This window comes from Montipora foliosa, chromosome 3 (assembly GCF_036669935.1).
Source record: "Montipora foliosa isolate CH-2021 chromosome 3, ASM3666993v2, whole genome shotgun sequence".
Taxonomy (NCBI): domain Eukaryota; kingdom Metazoa; phylum Cnidaria; class Anthozoa; order Scleractinia; family Acroporidae; genus Montipora; species Montipora foliosa.
Window position 1 is genome coordinate 68,903,491 of NC_090871.1, and position 17,500 is coordinate 68,920,990.

The 17,500-nt window shown below is 39.2% G+C and overlaps 2 protein-coding genes across 2 annotated transcripts in view; one reads left to right on the forward strand and one right to left on the reverse strand.

Moving 5' to 3' along the window:
* Window positions 1–5,196: 5,196 nt before the first annotated feature.
* LOC137998108 (uncharacterized) lies at window positions 5,197–6,037 on the reverse strand. The gene has a single exon (XM_068844525.1). The coding sequence runs from the start codon at window positions 6,011–6,013 to the stop codon at window positions 5,318–5,320; it is 696 nt and encodes a 231-aa protein (XP_068700626.1). The 5' UTR covers window positions 6,014–6,037; the 3' UTR covers window positions 5,197–5,317.
* A 4,359-nt stretch (window positions 6,038–10,396) lies between these two features.
* Window positions 10,397–17,500, forward strand: part of LOC137994331 (uncharacterized) — a 22,674-nt gene continuing 15,570 nt past the window's right edge. Inside the window, exons 1-2 of the mRNA XM_068839909.1 lie at window positions 10,397–11,777; window positions 12,155–12,298. Coding sequence (XP_068696010.1) covers window positions 10,397–11,777; window positions 12,155–12,298 — 1,525 coding nt within the window. The remainder of the gene's footprint in view (window positions 11,778–12,154; window positions 12,299–17,500) is intronic.

Consider the following 17,500-nt stretch of genomic DNA (forward strand, 5'->3'; position numbering starts at 1 on the left):
CTTATCTGGCCACAATATTACAATGTTCTTGTTCTTTCTTAGTTCTTTCAGAATCCTGTGCTTTTTCAAATCCGAGGCCGTGGGTCGATATGATGACACGTACGTGTGAGCCAAGTGCGACGGTTCCGTAGCCAGTTTACCCGTGTCCTAGCTCTCCTTGAGATTCTTTAACATCCTCTGACTAATCAATTCAAAGCATGCGAAGATGTCCGTTTTGTTGATCGAAGGTGGGCAAATCGAGAGCGTAAGTCCGTATTTGAGAACATTCAACTGATCAGTGTTAAGAGAAACCGATGAAAGATTGGTGACAACTTCGTCTGACTTGAAAGGAAGGACCGAGTTTTTCGTGAAGTTTTTAAGTTTCTTTTTGTGGGTTCTGAAGAATTCCTTCACCCCTTTCGCCACGTTGTGGTCAACAGACTTGTGAAGAATACAATGGTCAATACTGCTAAGTGTTTCAGAAATGCGATTCTTAAGTCTGTCCCTCTGTGATGTTCCTTGGTGCGTCTGTTGATAGCGCTTTTCAGCAGCTTTCTTCTGATTCCAAGAGCGTCTTGCCTGTCCATGTTTGCAGGCAAGTGGAAGCAAAGAAACTTGGGAAAGACATTGAGAGACTTGCAATTGCGTAAGAACGCGATATTCAACTCAGATTTCCGTGTTTTGATTGAGGGCTTCTCAAATTTACGGAGGTCAGAAATGTTAACCCGTCCATTATACTTGGCTGCCAAGTCGAAGATGATTGATCCAAAAGGTCTAGATAGCAGCAACAATATAGATAGTCGTATAAACATAACAACTTTCTTTAATTTTCCAGACATGTTTCAACGGTACATCCGTCATTATCAGTGTTGCACATTTTGAAATCGCCGTTGAATTTAAAGCGCGCGCGATCTTACAAACTTCGTTACATTGCGTTGTCAATATTGCGTATTAAGGTAATTCCTTAGTATTGCAAATGCGCATCCCTACTGTGCACGATTTTCGCGTCATTAGCGCGCGCACATGAGCACGTGCGCATACAAAACGTAAGAGATTTCGCTCAAACTAAACCCGATAGCGAAATAAATGTTCCTTTTCTCTCAAACGAGCACGGTGACTTCCGATTTTTTTTCCAGGTATTTGCTAAGAACAGTCTAATAAAGAACATATTTGAAGAAGAAAAAAAGTTTGATAGTAGAACATGAATTTTTTTTTGAAAACAGTTCCGTACTTGGTGTATTTTACCCAAGGCGAGGACTTCAAGCTAACCACGGAACTGTCCCAAAAAGTGCACTATTCCCACAACCAGGAAATCAAAGTCGGCGTAAATGAAGCATTACTGTTTCTGTAAATAAAAGAAGCTTTATTTTCAAAATAAAATTTTATCTCTTTGAAGTAACCAAGACTTAATTCTGTATGAAGGTGATTCGAATTTTTAACACGAAAACAGTAAAAATACCCCATTTTAAGAGCCTGCTGACGCGTAAACAAGCACGGTGACCCCATTTTTTTATTGCATTTTTTTAATGTTCATATCATGAATGTTAAATGTGCCAAGTTTCCAAAAAAGTTTGATTGTGGAACAATTTCAAAGGAATTACCTTAAATTAAAACAGAACAAAACAAAAAATTTAAATGAGTGACGCTTACTTCCTTACAGGGAGAGAGTCAGGTTAATGTGAATCACCTGCTGGTTGAGATCGGGCTTCTCCCATTTTATAAACATGGATTCCTTAAGCTTCACCTGGTACTTAGTGGCTGCAGAGTCCAGGATCTCGAAGCAATCCGGTGAGCAGGATGCCTTACAAAACTCTGAACTCTGCAGATGTTTGAAAACGTTCGAAGATCTGTCTGAAAGTAAGCGCCCGTGCACTCGTGTGGAGAAGTGTCGGCTGGTTTCACCAACATAACAAGCATTACAACTTGCACACGAAAATTTATAGACCACACGCGTGCGAAGCCCTACAGGGACAGCATCTTTCACAACGTGACGAAAGGGGTGAAGGAATTCTTCAAAACCCACGAAAAGAAACATAAAAACTTCACGAAAAACTCAGTCCTTCCTTTCAAGTCAGTCACCAATCTTTCATCGGTTTCTCTTAACACTGATCAGTTAAATGTTCTCAAATATGGACTTACGCACTCGATTTGCCCACCTTCGATCAACAAAACGGACATCTTCGCATGCTTTGAATTGATTAGTCAGAGGATGTTAAAGAATCTCAAGGAGAGCTAGGACACGGGTAAACTGGCTACGGAACTGTCGCACTTGGCTCACACGTACGTGTCATCATATCGACCCACGGCCTCGGATTTGAAAAAGCACAGGATTCTGAAAGAACTAAGAAAGAACAAGAACATTGTAATATTGTGGCCAGATAAGGGTAATGGGGTAGTAATTTTAGATAGACAAGAATATGACAAGGGTTTATTTAAAATCATTAACTACACTACTAAATTCAGGGTCCTTACATCCGACCCTACCCTTACCCGGGAAGGGAAACTCCAGCGCTCTCTTAGAGAACTTAGGAAAAAAGGTCACTTTGATCCTGAAGTTTATGAGGCTATTTATCCAAGTGGATCCCAGCCTGCTAGGATCTATGGTCTCCCTAAGATGCACAAACCACGAGCGCCAAATTCCACCCCACCATTTCGGCCCATAGTTTCCTCCATAGGCACCTACAACTACAGCTTGGCCAAATACTTAAGTAATCTACTCCAACGTCATATTCCATCCACATTCATTGCTTCAGATCCTTTCACTTTTGTGAAGGAAATCAATGAGCTATCTTTGCATGGGATGCTTATGGTCTCCTTCGATGTTGAAAGCCTCTTCACCAACATCCCTCTGGATGATTGTATTAACCTTGCGGTCAAGTATACAACTGAGGGTAACCCAGGTTTGAAACTTAGTAAAAATGAGCTTAAAAGGTTGTTTGAGTTTGCTACCAAGAAAACTCACTTCCTGTTCAAGGGTAACGTCTATGACCAGGTGGATGGTGTAGCCATGGGGTCCCCCCTTGCCCCTGTTCTCGCCAATCACTTTATGGTCACCATGAGAATATATGGTTGGATCAATACGGGGATTCAGAGGTCTTATTCTATTTTCCCTACGTAGACGATACATTTTGCCTTTTCCGCTCTGAACGGGGTGCAACCCTTTTCTTCAATTACATCAACAATCAACACCCCAATATACGCTTTACAATGGAACGGGAAGTTGACCATGTTCTATCTTTCCTAGATGTTCTAATCAATAACACTGACCCGCACCAAAGTGTAACCACCGTTTACCGAAAAAAAAACTTTCACAGGTTTGCTCACCAGTTATCTGAGTTTTTGCCCCTTTACCTACAAATTGGGGTTAATCAAAACCTTGATTGATAGAACTTTTAAGACAAACAACACTTAGATGGGGATCCATACTGACCTTCAAAAATTGTTTGTCATTCTGCGGAGGAATCTCTTCCGTGAGAACCTTATCAACAAATATATTTCTAAATATATTCAGACAGCAGTCAAGGGAGGGAAAACACAGTCTCATTCAGGAATCGAGACCCAGGAAACACCTAAGTTTTTCTTTAAAATCCCTTACGTTGGGCACTTCTCAGTCACGGCACAGAGGAGTATACGCAAACTTGCTAATCGGTTATGTAAACCTATTGATATAAGGTTAGTCTTCACTACTTTCAAAGTCAGGAATCTTTTTAATGTGAAAGATGCTGTCCCTGTAGGGCTTCGCAAGCGTGTGGTCTATAAATTTTCGTGTGCAAGTTGTAATGCGTGTTATGTTGGTGAAACCAGCCGACACTTCTCCACACGAGTGCGCGAGCACTTACTTTCAGACAGATCTTCGAACGTTTTCAAACATCTGCAGAGTTCAGAGTTTTGTAGGGCATTCTGCACACCGGATTGCTTCGAGATCCTGAACTCTGCAGCCACTAGGTACCAAGTGAAGCTTAAGGAATCCATGTTTATAAAATGGGAGAAGCCCGATCTCAACCAGCAGGTGAAACACATTAACTTGACTCTCTCCCTGTAAGGAACTAATTATAAGCGTCGCTCATTTAAAATTTTTGTTTTGTTCTGTTTTGATTTAATAAGCAATATTGACAACGCAATGTAACGAAGTTTGTAAGATCGCGTGCACTTTAAATTCAACGGTGATTTCAAAATATGTAACACTGAAGATGACGGATGTACCGTCGAAACATTTCTGGAAAATTAAAGAAAATTGTTATGTTTATACAACTATCTATATTTTTGCTGCGATCTAGACCTAAATGGATGCAATAAAAATGATTACGCCGATCCAAGCTATACCAATAGAATTATCACCAACGGTTTCTTGCCTAATTTGCACTTCGTAATGTTCACCGAAATAACCTTTTGCATCGTATTTGTAGTGAATCCGCTTACTGAAGACGGTGGGGGTGGAGGATAGCGTTAGTTGAGTTTGAGCAAGACTTTTCTTTTAATGTAAAAATGGTCAATAAATTCCTTGCAAGTTATTGGATAGAGAATTTCTAGGATAAAAGCTCCTTGCCTTTGTGTGAAGTAGCGCTACAGATGCTTGCAGGAAAAGTTTTCATCAAAGTGTCCATCTATCCCCTTGATGAACCAACAATGGGTTTTAAAACGTCGATAATGGTATTCTTGGGGAATAAATTCCACCACCTACAAACTGATTGATAGTTTCCTTGGATTTTGGATCGCGCATAAAGAGGGGGGGGGGGAAGGGGTAGAGAAATGGGGTGGGGTATTGGGGCAAGAGGTAAGGGCCTTGCTATACACCAATTTGACCTGGGTTGGATTCTCTGACTTTGAGTCACATTTAGGTTGAGGTTGTTTGTTCTCGACTCTGCCCTTAGAGGTTTCCCTCCAGGTACTCCGTTTTTCCTCTCTCCCCTAAACTTATCATTTGATTGGATTTGCTTTAATGACAAGTGATTTGATTTACAGTTTTACAGTCTCCCCATTTAGTAAAGCAGTTGCACTCAGCTAGACAAGATTTTGCAAATAGTAAACGGTTCAGCTTGTACTATCGAGTTTTAGTATAATTTTCAGCGGTGAATATAAGTATAGGCCTTTTGCAACAAACAATCACATGGTACAAAATAGGATAGGATAGGATAGGATAGGATAACTTTATTTAGACACGGTAAACTCATCAGTCGCAACTATAAAAACCTAATTAATTACCAGAATAATTACAAATTATACAACGACTACAGCTACATTATTCAAAATTGTTCTAAGTAATCAATAAATATAACTATAATATTAAATGACAAAATAAAAACCTGCTTTACATGAGTGCCGTGTATAGAATTGTAGATTAACTTGATGAAAAGAAACGCTCGCAGCCAGCCCGGAACGCTCTAAGGGAGTCAGCCTGCCTCAATTCGATTGGTAAATTATTCCAAAGAACTGCTCCAGTGTAGCTGAAGCTATTTTTCATATAGTTTGTGTGTGGCTGTGGGATAGCTAGTTTGCCCTCTGTGTCCCTTAAGGAGTAACTGGAGACGCTACTACGGTCAACAAATTTAGAACTAAGGTAATCGGGAGTAAGACCATTAAGCGACTTATAAACCATCACAGCCTTACGGATTGTTCGTTGAGAATCAAGTTTTATCCATCCAAGTTTTTGGATAAGGTTATAAGCGTTGGCATCATAGTTCGAGTAAGTGAGTATACGCGCAGCGCGATTTTGAAGTTTTGTAAGTTTACTGGCTAGGGTTTTGCCGCAACATCCCCAGACAGAATCGCAGTAATCAAAGTGAGGCTGTACTAAAGACATGAAGATTGATCGGAGAGTCTCATGTGGAACGAAAGACCTCACTCTCTTCAACGCTCCAATACCAGACGCGATTTTCTTACATAAAGTCTCAACATGAACATTCCAAGATAAAGTCTGATCAATATGAACACCTAGAGATTTCGTAGAGGTAACTTGAGTTATAGGTGCACCGTCAATAATAAGTGACGGAGGGTTGTGAAACGTGCTTAGCCTTTGCCTCGATCCGATCAACATAAACTCAGTTTTAGATGCGTTAAGAGTAAGCTTGTTAGCAGTTAGCCATCTTTCAACTCTAGCAAGATCCTCATTTAAAAGTGTTAATACTTTGGGTGTTATTACTAGCAAAAGTTATGTGTGTGTCGTCAGCATACATTCGAGGTTCAGAATTTAATGGACAGTAAGGTAAGTCGTTAATATATATTAGAAAAAGGAGTGGACCCAGAATTGTACCTTGAGGTATACCACAAGTAAGGAAATGGTCCCCAGAGAGAGAACCATTTATAAAACGTCGTTGCTTGCGGCAGTCCAAGTATGATCTAAACCAATTGTATGAAGTGCCACTGACACCATATTTCGCAAGTTTAGACAAAAGAATATCGTGATCGACGGTGTCAAAGGCTTTCTTTAAATCCAAGAAAACGACTGCGTTTACATTACCCTGATCAATGTTGTAAGCCCAGCTATCTGTAGCTTCAAGTAAGGCAGTGACAGTGGAATGAAGAGGTCGAAATCCCGATTGGTGTCTTGAAATGAGTTTGTGTATAGTAAGGTAATTATAGAGTTGATCATAAATAATTCTCTCAAAGACTTTAGCTACAACTGGAATTACTGAAATTGGGCGGTAATTATTTAGATCTGAACGATTACCCTGTTTGAACAAGGGGATGACTTTCGAAAGTTTCCATTCATCAGGGAAAATTCCAGAAACAATAGAATGATTAAAGATAGTACAGAGTGATTCGGCTATTAAGTCAGCACATTCGCGCAAGAGTTTTGCAGATATTCTGTCCAAACCAGTAGATTTTGACTCACATAATCTGGATAAAAGAAGAAGAACCTTAGAGACGCTGGTCGGTTTTAGTTCGAATGTGCAGTGACCAGTCTCAGCTAAATAATCCAAATGAGAAGAATTGTCTTCATTGGCGTGAATATCATTTGCTAACTTAGGCCCAATAGAAGAAAAATGATCATTAAAGGCGTTAGACAACTCATGAGCATCATAAATAGAATTGCCACAGGGGACCTTAAGTTCGCTTATGACACATTTGTGTGATTTCCTAGACATAAGCTCATTGACAATCCGCCAAGTGTTACGTGGATCACCTTGGTACTCATTGAGGGCATGCTTATAGTGACATTCTTTCGCACGTTTGATTTCATTGTTTACTATATTGCGAAGTTTTTTTAATTTACGCCAGTCCTCCGCATTACCAGAACGAGTAGCTTTTAACTCAAAGAATATCTCTTGCATGCAAGCGCTTTTTGAGTTGCGAAGTAATCCAAGGTGATTTGCAAGGGCGAACACGTTTATTACGCAAGGGGGCATGCTTGTCAACACAACGAAGGAACAGTTTTTTCCAGGCTTCCCACATGTCATTTGGGTTATCATAGTTACCTATGATCTGCCAATTTTGATGTGCAATATCTCTACGAAAATTGGATAAATTAAAGTTCTTAAATTTTCTATAGGTAACTGTAGTATGGCCCCTCGAGGGTAAATCTATAGAAAGCTTGCGATAAGCATAAATAAGGCTGTGATCGCTTATGCCTATATGAGACACTCCAGAACATACAATCCTATCAGGACGGTTAGTAAAAACGAGGTCAATTAAAGTTGAAGAGGATTCAGTGCAACAAGTGGGATCAGTAATGAGCTGCTGCAGGCTGTAAACGTCAGCGATGCTAGAGAGTAGATTTGCGTTATGGTCCAATTGAGGAGCAGCTAAGTTGCAGTTCAGATCGCCCAAAACATAGAACTCAACATTCTCCGCGTCAATTTTACCTATAAGCGATTCGAAATAACTAAAGATCTCAACTGAAGAGTCAGGCGGCCTATACCAGGTTACCACGAGAAAAGGCTTTGATCTCGGTTTGGGGATTTCTATACAAAGATTTTCCAGTTGGTGAATACTCAAATCAGATCGCAAAGTATAACTAATGTTCGAGCGAACAAAGAAACAAACACCACCGCCAAAGCGGCCATTTGTTTTCCTGTCACGGCGAATAATTTCATAGCCAGGAATGTAAACATCACTGTCCTTAACCGAGTCGTCAAGCCTGGTCTCGTTAATTGATAGAACATCAACGGGCGTGTCTGCGAGCAAGATTCTCAGTTCGTCGATATGTTTCACCAAACTGGCGACATTCAAATTAGCTAGTTTGAATCCACGACTGGAGGGTAAAATGGGAGAGATAAAATCATCAATCCGAGACTCACACTGCACTTCACAAGCACTAGAGATTCAAATATTATCAATATGAGTTAAAAAGTTACTGGACAAAATGCTCACCCCTTTTCTATTTAAATGAAGTCCACTCGCATTAAGACACGAAGAGTCAATGTTGATGTGAGGAAGGAAACCCCATCTTCGATTGGAGCAGAACCTTTTGAGCAACTTGTTAATTTCAGTAGCCTGATACAATAGAATTTTGATTTTGTAGGGAAAACAAAGAGTATTATGGTATTTATGAAAGTGGTCTATTCACCGCGCTGTCCCGAGAATATAACATTTTTATGGCTTGGCTGCTAAGCTATGTAAGCGCTTTTCGTGCCTTTTTATCGTGTTTTAGCATGTTGTTTTGCACTTTCTTGATATTCACCGCTGAAAATTATACCAAAACAGTTATTCGCTTCAGGCTCGGTGAATATTGTGTAATATTTATCTCGACTACGTCTCGGTAAATATTCACCAACATTTACTTTGCCTTCGACGAATAATTGTTAAATAGTTGCACGCGGGAGGTTGCTCAGAGCGAAAGAAGCGTGAGAGTCGCACGAGGCGATAGCCGAGTGGACTGTAGCTTCTTGAGTGCTTACGAAAACTGTAATTCGATAGTACACGCTGAACCGTTTTCTGTTTGTTGTATAAGATAACCAAAACATCATGTGACAGTTTGTAACATCCTTTGTCTTCTTTGAATGCCTTTCGCTCTCTAATTCATCGAGCTGGCTTTTACTTTGGTTCTAAAAGTTAACACTATAAAATCGACGTTTCGATGTCGACGTGACACCATTATCAAGGTATAAAGTTGAGGGGAAGAAAAAAAGCTAATATATACAGACTAGTAAGAATACACATAATGTTCTTAAAATACACTAGGGAAAAAATATGCTAATAAAATAAAAAAAATGCAATAGAAACGATAAAATCACAAGGCGAAGCAATATAAACAAATATTTTAAAACAGCTTTGAGCAAATGGAGTATTTTTGTTTGTTTAAAGTAGGCTTTAAGTCCCTTATGAACAACATCTCAAACATAAGGCAGTCCCACTTAGTTTTGCACTTCCTTAAAATACTGAAAAGTCTAGAAAGGCTGGAAATATGTCACTGCCATGGGTCCGCATGTGCTCGCCGATGGCGGTCTTGCCCACGTGTTCGTCGACTCTTTGGTGTAAGTGTCGGCTTGTATAGCTGACATAACCAGCCTCGCACTGGTCACATTGGAAATGGTAGACGAGTTTCTGTTTGTTTACCAGGGCGGGTTTTTGTTCCATAGGTTTCAAGTCATCGTTTAATTTGCGACTGGTAAATACGGGGGATAACTGTATGCTAATCTTTGAATATAGTTCTGATGTTTGGTTTCTTACAGTATTGGCTGATCGCTGACACTTGAATGGCAGCACGATGCGCGTTACTTGCAGTCTTTCGCTGGCTGTGGGTTCTTTCTGAAGAGTGTCCATAAATTTCTTAAAAATCGATTTCATTAAAAAAAAAAAAAAAGATACCCGCCCTGGTAAACAAACAGAAAGCCGTCTAACATTTCCAATGTGACCAGTGCGAGGCTGGTTATGTCAGCTATACAAGCCGACACCTACACCAAAGAGCCGACGAACACGTGGGCAAGACCGCTAACGGCGAGCACATGCGGACGCATGGCAGTGATATTTCCAGCCTTTCTAGACTTTTCAGCATATTATTATTAGCATATTATTATTAGCATATTTTTTCCCTAGTGTATTTTAAGAACATTATGTGTATTCTTACTAGTCTGTATATATTAGCTCTTTTTATTCCCCTCAACTTTATATCTTGATAATGGTGTCACGTCGACATCGAACGTCGATTTTATAGTGTTAACTTATATAACCAAATTTTTTAAAACCAAACTTCTTGGCTTTTACTTGCACTTGCAAATCGCTTTGCCGATGGTTCCAGTAAAATTATACGCTAACGGGTTAAAACTCTTTTTTTCATCAAGCTGCGAAGAAATTTTAGCATTTTCTTGAGTAGAGTGGTCAGTCTTTACTAAAGTTTGAGGGGAAAAGCTTTTTTTTCCGGCGCACGGCGTCATGTGTTTTCGTCATAACCATTTACCCATGGGCAAATTGTATACGGTCATTGACCAATCAAAAGGCGCGCTTTACTTCTGTTATGTTATAATTAAACTTTAATCAAATGGTTACTATCGCTATCGTTATCGTTATCATTTACAGATGCAGAAAACGAGTCAACCCTCGAGGAAACCCACTAAGCCAACATGAAATCTGTCGTCCTGTCGTAAATCAACTGGCTCAAGAGTATGTTGGTTTTGCAGTCCGAAGCACATGCCCAAGGAACTGGACAGATGAGATTGTGCGCCGTAAATGTCAAAATAAAGATCAAAGCGATCAGTTTAATGGCTGGCCCGTGTTTCATCGCCACAGGCGCATTACTTACAGAAATGTCTTTTGTGCAAGGTGCAATGGCGCCGTGAATACCACCTACGGGAAACTCGAGGCGGATTGTAGTGAATGGTTTAACACAACGTCGTTCACTCTTAGTGATTTTATGCGCCTCGCGCATGCCAAATGCTCAGTAAAAATTAGAGAACCTTGGAGGCAATACTTGAAGCAATGTATCCCACGTTTTCAAGACTGTTCCGGGATTGGTCGGGGGAAAAATGGATCTTACTGCCAATCACAGTGCTTGGGGTATGCTTTTCCTGTTTCTTTTATGAGAAACTGCAAGATAATAAGGTTTCGAAATCTGCAATGCGCATTGTGTAACGGATTTAAGCCCAGCGATATAAAGAACGACGACTACTGTTTCCCTGAAAGTGAGCCCCCATGTCCACCGCCCCTGACTATCTTGTTTGATTTTACTTCCTCATTCGAGATCAGGGTTACAGTCAAAGACAAAAAAATGGATTTGGAGCGAAATATACACCATGTTTGGTACTGTGCTGCTAACGAAGTGTACGACCCATACGTTGGAAAATGTAAAAGCACTGTCAGTTTACACCCACCACAAAATGACACGCCCATTTCCCAGAGTGAAAAAACAAGAAAGTTGTTGAATTTGAACTGCACTTTCGTAGCTTTCAACCAAAGCGATTATGAACAACGACCTAATGGTACCGTCTACATTAAACCTCATCACAAGATTTATGGGAAAACAAGGTACACAATTCGCAGGAATATTTTGCTACTTTGCGTCAACTTTTCAAGAAATGCGACAGTGTTGGCCAAACAGCCAAGCCCAGGGTACCTCACTAAAACGACGCCAACTTCTCTTCAAGTAATGACTTTTGCTGGCTGCATTACGTCAATGGCGTCCCTTCTTCTCCTGTTGGCAAAATATATTCTATTTTCTGAACTGCGCAACTGGCCTGGAAGGATCATCATCAACTTGTCCCTATCTTTGCTGCTGTATCAAGGCGTCTTTCTCGCAGCAATGAAGACTTCCAGTCATGAGCAATGCCAGGTCATTGCCATTCTTCTTCATTACTTTGTCTTATGCTCTTTCACGTGGATGAATGCTATGGCGTATGATGTGCACAAGACATTTACTTCCTCGGGTAAGATTAAGAGTGCGTTTACTTTGGGGGGAGGGGTGCTCTCAAAGAAGATTCCCGCCAAAAACACTTATATGTCCAGCACTGAATGTACTTAATTAGATGCACGTGCGATTTTGATTTCTAACACGAAGTGTTCCTTTGCTACCTATTTGCAACAATGAGGTTAAGGTTAAGGTTAGCGTTATTTTTTTGGTTTGTTAAATGCAGCTGTTTATCTTTTCTCTGAAGACTGGAGTTTGGCGGAAAACTTGTGGCGTTGATGTTTCTGTATTCCCAGCGTGAGCGTTGTTGAAGTATCCATTACTTCGAACTCTCTTCTACAGTTTGAAACTTTCGAGTGCCATAGTTATTTTTTTATTTTTTTTTTTGATGCCTAGACGGCGGACGTGGATCGAATCGTCAAGGAAACCACAATAAACGCTTAGTGAGGTACTGTTTCTACGGATGGGGAGTTCCTGCTATTCTCGGGTCGTTTTTTGTGATCATTGATCAAATTCTCATTAAAGGATTCATTGGATACGGTAGGTCTGCTGTCTCAACATGTATTTAAAAGGACTGCATCCCGGCATTGCAGTTCATTGCATTGCGTGAGTACTTTTATCAGTTACTCACCCATACTCGCTATGTAATTTACGTTAACCCAAAAAAAATAAAATAAAAAATTTAAACAACCCATACTAAAGCTTCGTGACCAAAAAATCTCTGTAACTTAAATTACAAGTAACAGAGATAAACTTTGAAAAACTTGTAGGACAGTTTGCAACAACCCCAAGTACAATCTACATAACGAAATGACAAATAAAGTGCAAAATAGTTTCCCTAGACTCTGATAAGCGGCCGCTGGCGGAACAAGCAATAATAAAATTAAAGCTCCCGCCAAAACGTTTCTTTGGTCCGCCATCTTGTTTGTTGTGCATAGTGGCCCACTCAGAAAGATAGTCATCCCGTTTAGGTGAGTTTCGTGTAAATGCGAGCTATGTTTTAAGCCTTCTAGCAGTTTAAGCAGTTTAACTCGGTCAGCCGACAGTCCCTCCATGGGAACAGGCCCCTTAATCTTCTACAAGCTTTCCCATCCTTGCCTCCTTTAATTTGTATTTGCTGTTTTATCATTTCAAACCGGCTTTCTTCCATGTTTGAAGTAATTATTTTTATGTTACTCTTGATTTGGTTTCCAGCTCCCAGTCGCTGAATTTGGCTATTAAATGATGTGACACAGCCCCTTTAAAGTGCTACTATGACCAAAAAACCAAATTTTATCTTTCTTTGGATTTCAAAACTATGTTAACTAAACATTAAGTGACCCAAGTTTTAAGCCTTGATTACAAAAATAATAATAAAAATAAATAAAAAAATTATATATATATATATAAAGATGAATTTCTGGAGTCGGACTAGTTCAAAAACATTTAATTGCTACTCGGAGTTTCATGCTTCCAATGAAGCAATCATCAGGCAACTGACAACAATAACGACAATAATGAAATATTTTTCCCATAGGCAAAGATTGCATTTTTTGTTGGCATTAGAATACGACCTAGCTTGCTAGGCTAAAGCAAGCTAGGTCGTATTCTAATGCCAACAAAAAATGCAATCTTTGCCCATGGGAAAAATATTTCATAATTTGTAAGCCGGAAATGTCGACACTTAACCATAGAAACGAAATGACATCACCCTGTAGACATTCTGAGAAATTTCTGTTAAGTAGCGCGTTCACCTAAAATAGTCTTACTCGATCGTTTAGCGCTTTTGCCGTCCAATCACATCTTGACACGTTATGCTAGTAAGCATTGTTCCTCACTTTCAAATTTGTATATCTTTACATGTAACCGTTATTGTTGTCAGTTGCCTGATGATTGCTTCATTGGAAGCATGAAACTCCGAGTAGCAATTAAATGTTTTTGAACTAGTCCGACTCCAGAAATTCATCTTTATTCACAGCTCTGGTTTAACCATCGAGCACTTTTATAGCAGATGAAGTCTTCACTTCTTCCACTGGCAGTTATATATATATATATATATATATATATATACATATATATATATATATATATAGATAGATAGATAGATAGATAGAGAAAGTGTAGGAGAGAAACCCTGACAATGCACACCCCAAATAATCATATTTTTAACTGAATAAATGTTTTGAAAGAAAATTTGCCCTGAGCGGGATTTGAACCCACGTGGGGGGACGTGGGTTCAAATCCCGCTCAGGGCAAATTTTCTTTCAAAACATTTATTCAGTTAAAAATATGATTATTTGGGGTGTGCATTGTCAGGGTTTCTCTCCTACACTTTCTCTAAAATTAAAATTAGCCTGTATCCTTCTAGGATCCTTCCTTGTCATCCGCTAAGTTGACTACGGTCGTGCATCATTAACTTGATCCTTAGTTGGGTTTCAAGTGAAGTTATAGGCTCCCCTACCTTGTCACCTTGAAAGAAAATTTCCCGGGAGGCCCACGCCTTAACCACGTAAATCACCTCTTCGATGGCTGTGTTGCCAGCATGGTTGTCCTGGTGGTGTAGTGGTGATCACACCCGACTAGTAATGGGGGGACGTGGGTTCAAATCCCGCTCAGGGCAAATTTTCTTTCAAAACATTTATTCAGTTATATATATATATATATATATATATATATATATATATATATATATATGTCCTTCTAGGATCCTTCCTTGTCATCCACTAAGTTGACTACGGTCGTGCATCATTAACTTGATCCTTAGTTGGGTTTCAAGTGAAGTTATAGGCTCCCCTACCTTGTCACCTCGAAAGAAAATTTCCCGGGAGGCCCACGCCTTAACCACGTAAATCACCTCTTCGCTGGCTGTGTTGCCAGCATGGTTGTCCTGGTGGTGTAGTGGTGATCACACCCGACTAGTAGTGGGGGGACGTGGGTTCAAATCCCGCTCAGGGCAAATTTTCTTTCAAACATTTATTCAGTTAAAAATATGATTATTTGGGGTGTGCATTGTCAGGGCTTCTCTCCTATACTCTCTCTCTCTCTCTCTCTCTCTCTCTCTCTCTCTCTCTCTCTCTCTCTCTCTGTATATATGTATATATATATATATATATATATATATATGACTTTACACAAGTTTAGGTTTCACGAGTAACCATCGTTTAATATACTGTAGCATTAAACTGTAGCATACTGTAGCATTAAACGATGGTTACTCGTGAAACCTAAACTTGTGTAAAGTCATAGTTATTGCTCCTCAATCAATTGAGTTGAGCGCTCTACGAAATACGTTCTACTCAAAAGAAGAAATTATATATATATATATATAACGAATAGACTAAGATGAAGTTGCTTCACTTATCTTTGGAGTGCTCAATGCAAGAATTTGCAGAGCAAAATACAAATGTAAGAAGGAAAGTATTACTAGTTACTCGAGTTTCACGCTCAAGGCGATCATCAGACTGATCTTTGTCTACGAGAAGATGTTCAAATTTAGGAACGGTTGTAGCGACGCTTCCTGTGGTTGGTTGTCATGAAAAACTTGTTTTCATGGCGGCATTTCGTTACCAGCTCAGATTTCTTGTTCAACAGACGGGCGTTTTTTTGCGTTCAAGATGCAAAGTTTTTCAGATAAACACAGGTTCCAGCGACAAGGGTTGCCTTTGTATGCTTTTGCTCTTTTTATGATGCGCCAGTTGATTGTGTAGACGATTTTTTTGTCCTTTAAGTCCCAGATGGTCTTGGAAAGTACAGTGTCATGTGAGTGTTTTTTGTCATTGAAAGAAAGTTTGTGGTTGTTGTACCGTGTTTTGAATTCGTTTTCCGTCATGCCAATGTAGGATCTCGAGTTACCGGAAGTTGTTGTGACAGTAGCTTCGTAGATAATGTTGCTGGTTAGGCACGCACCGTCAAGAGGGCAAAGGTTTTTGTTTCTACAATTGCATTTCTTCTCACTGGAGGTCTCGTTTCACTCATTAAGGATCTTCTGATTGTGGCTTTTGATTATGTTAGCCATGTTTGTAGTGCAGCTGTAGCTGACAAATTATCATGAACATTATAGTTTGGATTGTAACAGCAGTAATGTCGTATATCTCATTTCATGTAAAAGTTGCGGTAAACAATATGTAGGGTCGACAACAACAAAATTTAGGCTTAGGTTTAATAACCACAGGAAACAGACACGTAGATGACTTAATCTACAGGCATTTCTGGTCACAGGGACATTGCAGGCTGGATGATATGTCTATTCAGTTGATAGATAAAGTGTCTAATACTAGTGATCTTTTAGGAAAGGAAGGCCAGTGGGCTTCAAACTTCAAACCATCCGACCATTGGGTCTTAACGAGAATGACTTTTTCTATAGCCAGAATCGTCGCAAGGGTCGGATTCGGTAGCCATTTTTTGCAGTTTATTATATCACGTACGAGCACATATGTTCTCATTATTTTACGCGAGCGTGATTTACTACCTCTCTTTTGTATCATTATCACGTAAGAACGCTTGAGGGTGTAACGGTCATTCACCCTGATGAAGGTAGCTGTTTGCCACCGAAATATAGGTGTTATTGTTTAAAACTTGTCTTTTCTCTTGTGTTCAAGTATAAGTTTACCGAGAGAGTTTTTTTAAACAATTTCTTGGATGCTTGTGAAAATAATAATAATAATAATAATAATAATAATAATAATAATAATAATAATAATAATAAAAATTATATATATATATATATATATATATATATATATATATATATGGCGTAAAAAACCGGTACCGTAAAAAAGCCGTTTCTTTACAAATATATATTTTGTAAAAATGCAGTTTTTTTACAATTATATATTTGTAAAAAAACGGTCCGATCACCATAACTTTCCAACGATTTATGGCAGTGTCCTGACTATTTTGTTTTCTCGTGCTAGCCGCATAAGTATTATTTATTACTAAAAATCACTTTCCCAAGCCTTTCATAAGTGCGGCATAATGCGAAACACCGTTTCCTTACATATCACGCCATGTAAAAGTGCAGGAAATTTACAATTCAGTTTTGTAAAAAAACGGTCCGACCGCTATAACTTTCCAGCGATTTATGCCAGTATCCTCAATATTTTGTTGGCTTGTGCTAGCCATATCAGTATTACTTTATGAAAGAAATCACTTTCCCAAGCCTTTCATAAGTGCAGAAATTCGACAAACTGTTTCTTACATGTCACGCCTTGTAAAGGTGCAGGAAATTTACAATTCAGTTTTGTAAAAAAAAGGTTCGAGCGCTATAAGTTTTCAACCATTTATGCCAATGCCCTGAATATTTTTGTTGTCTTGTGTTAGTCATATAACTAGAAATCACTTTCCCAAGCCTTTCATAAGTGCCGAAATTGGAAAAACTGTTTCCTTAAATGTCACGTCTTATAAAGGTGCAGGAAATTTACAATTCAGTTTTTTAAAAAAACGGTCCGACCGCTATAACTTTTCAACCGTTCATGCCAATGTCCTGAATATTTTGGTGTCTTGTGCTAGCCATATAACTAATATTTTATGATATAAATCACTTTCCCAAGTCTTTCATAAGTGCGGCATAATGCGAAACACCGTTTCCTTACATGTCACGCCTTGTAAAAGTGCAGGAAATTTACAATTCAGTTTTGTAAAAAAACGGTCCGACCGCTATAACTTTCCAGCGATTTATGCCAGTATCCTCAATATTTTGTTGCCTTGTGCTAGCCATATCAGTATTACTTTATGATAGAAATCACTTTCCCAAGCCTTTCATAA

What these genes read in the sequence shown, in the direction of transcription:
- LOC137998108 (XM_068844525.1), bottom strand. Translation starts at nt 6,013, where the DNA reads ATGTTGATCGGATCGAGGCAAAGGCTAAGCACGTTTCACAACCCTCCG.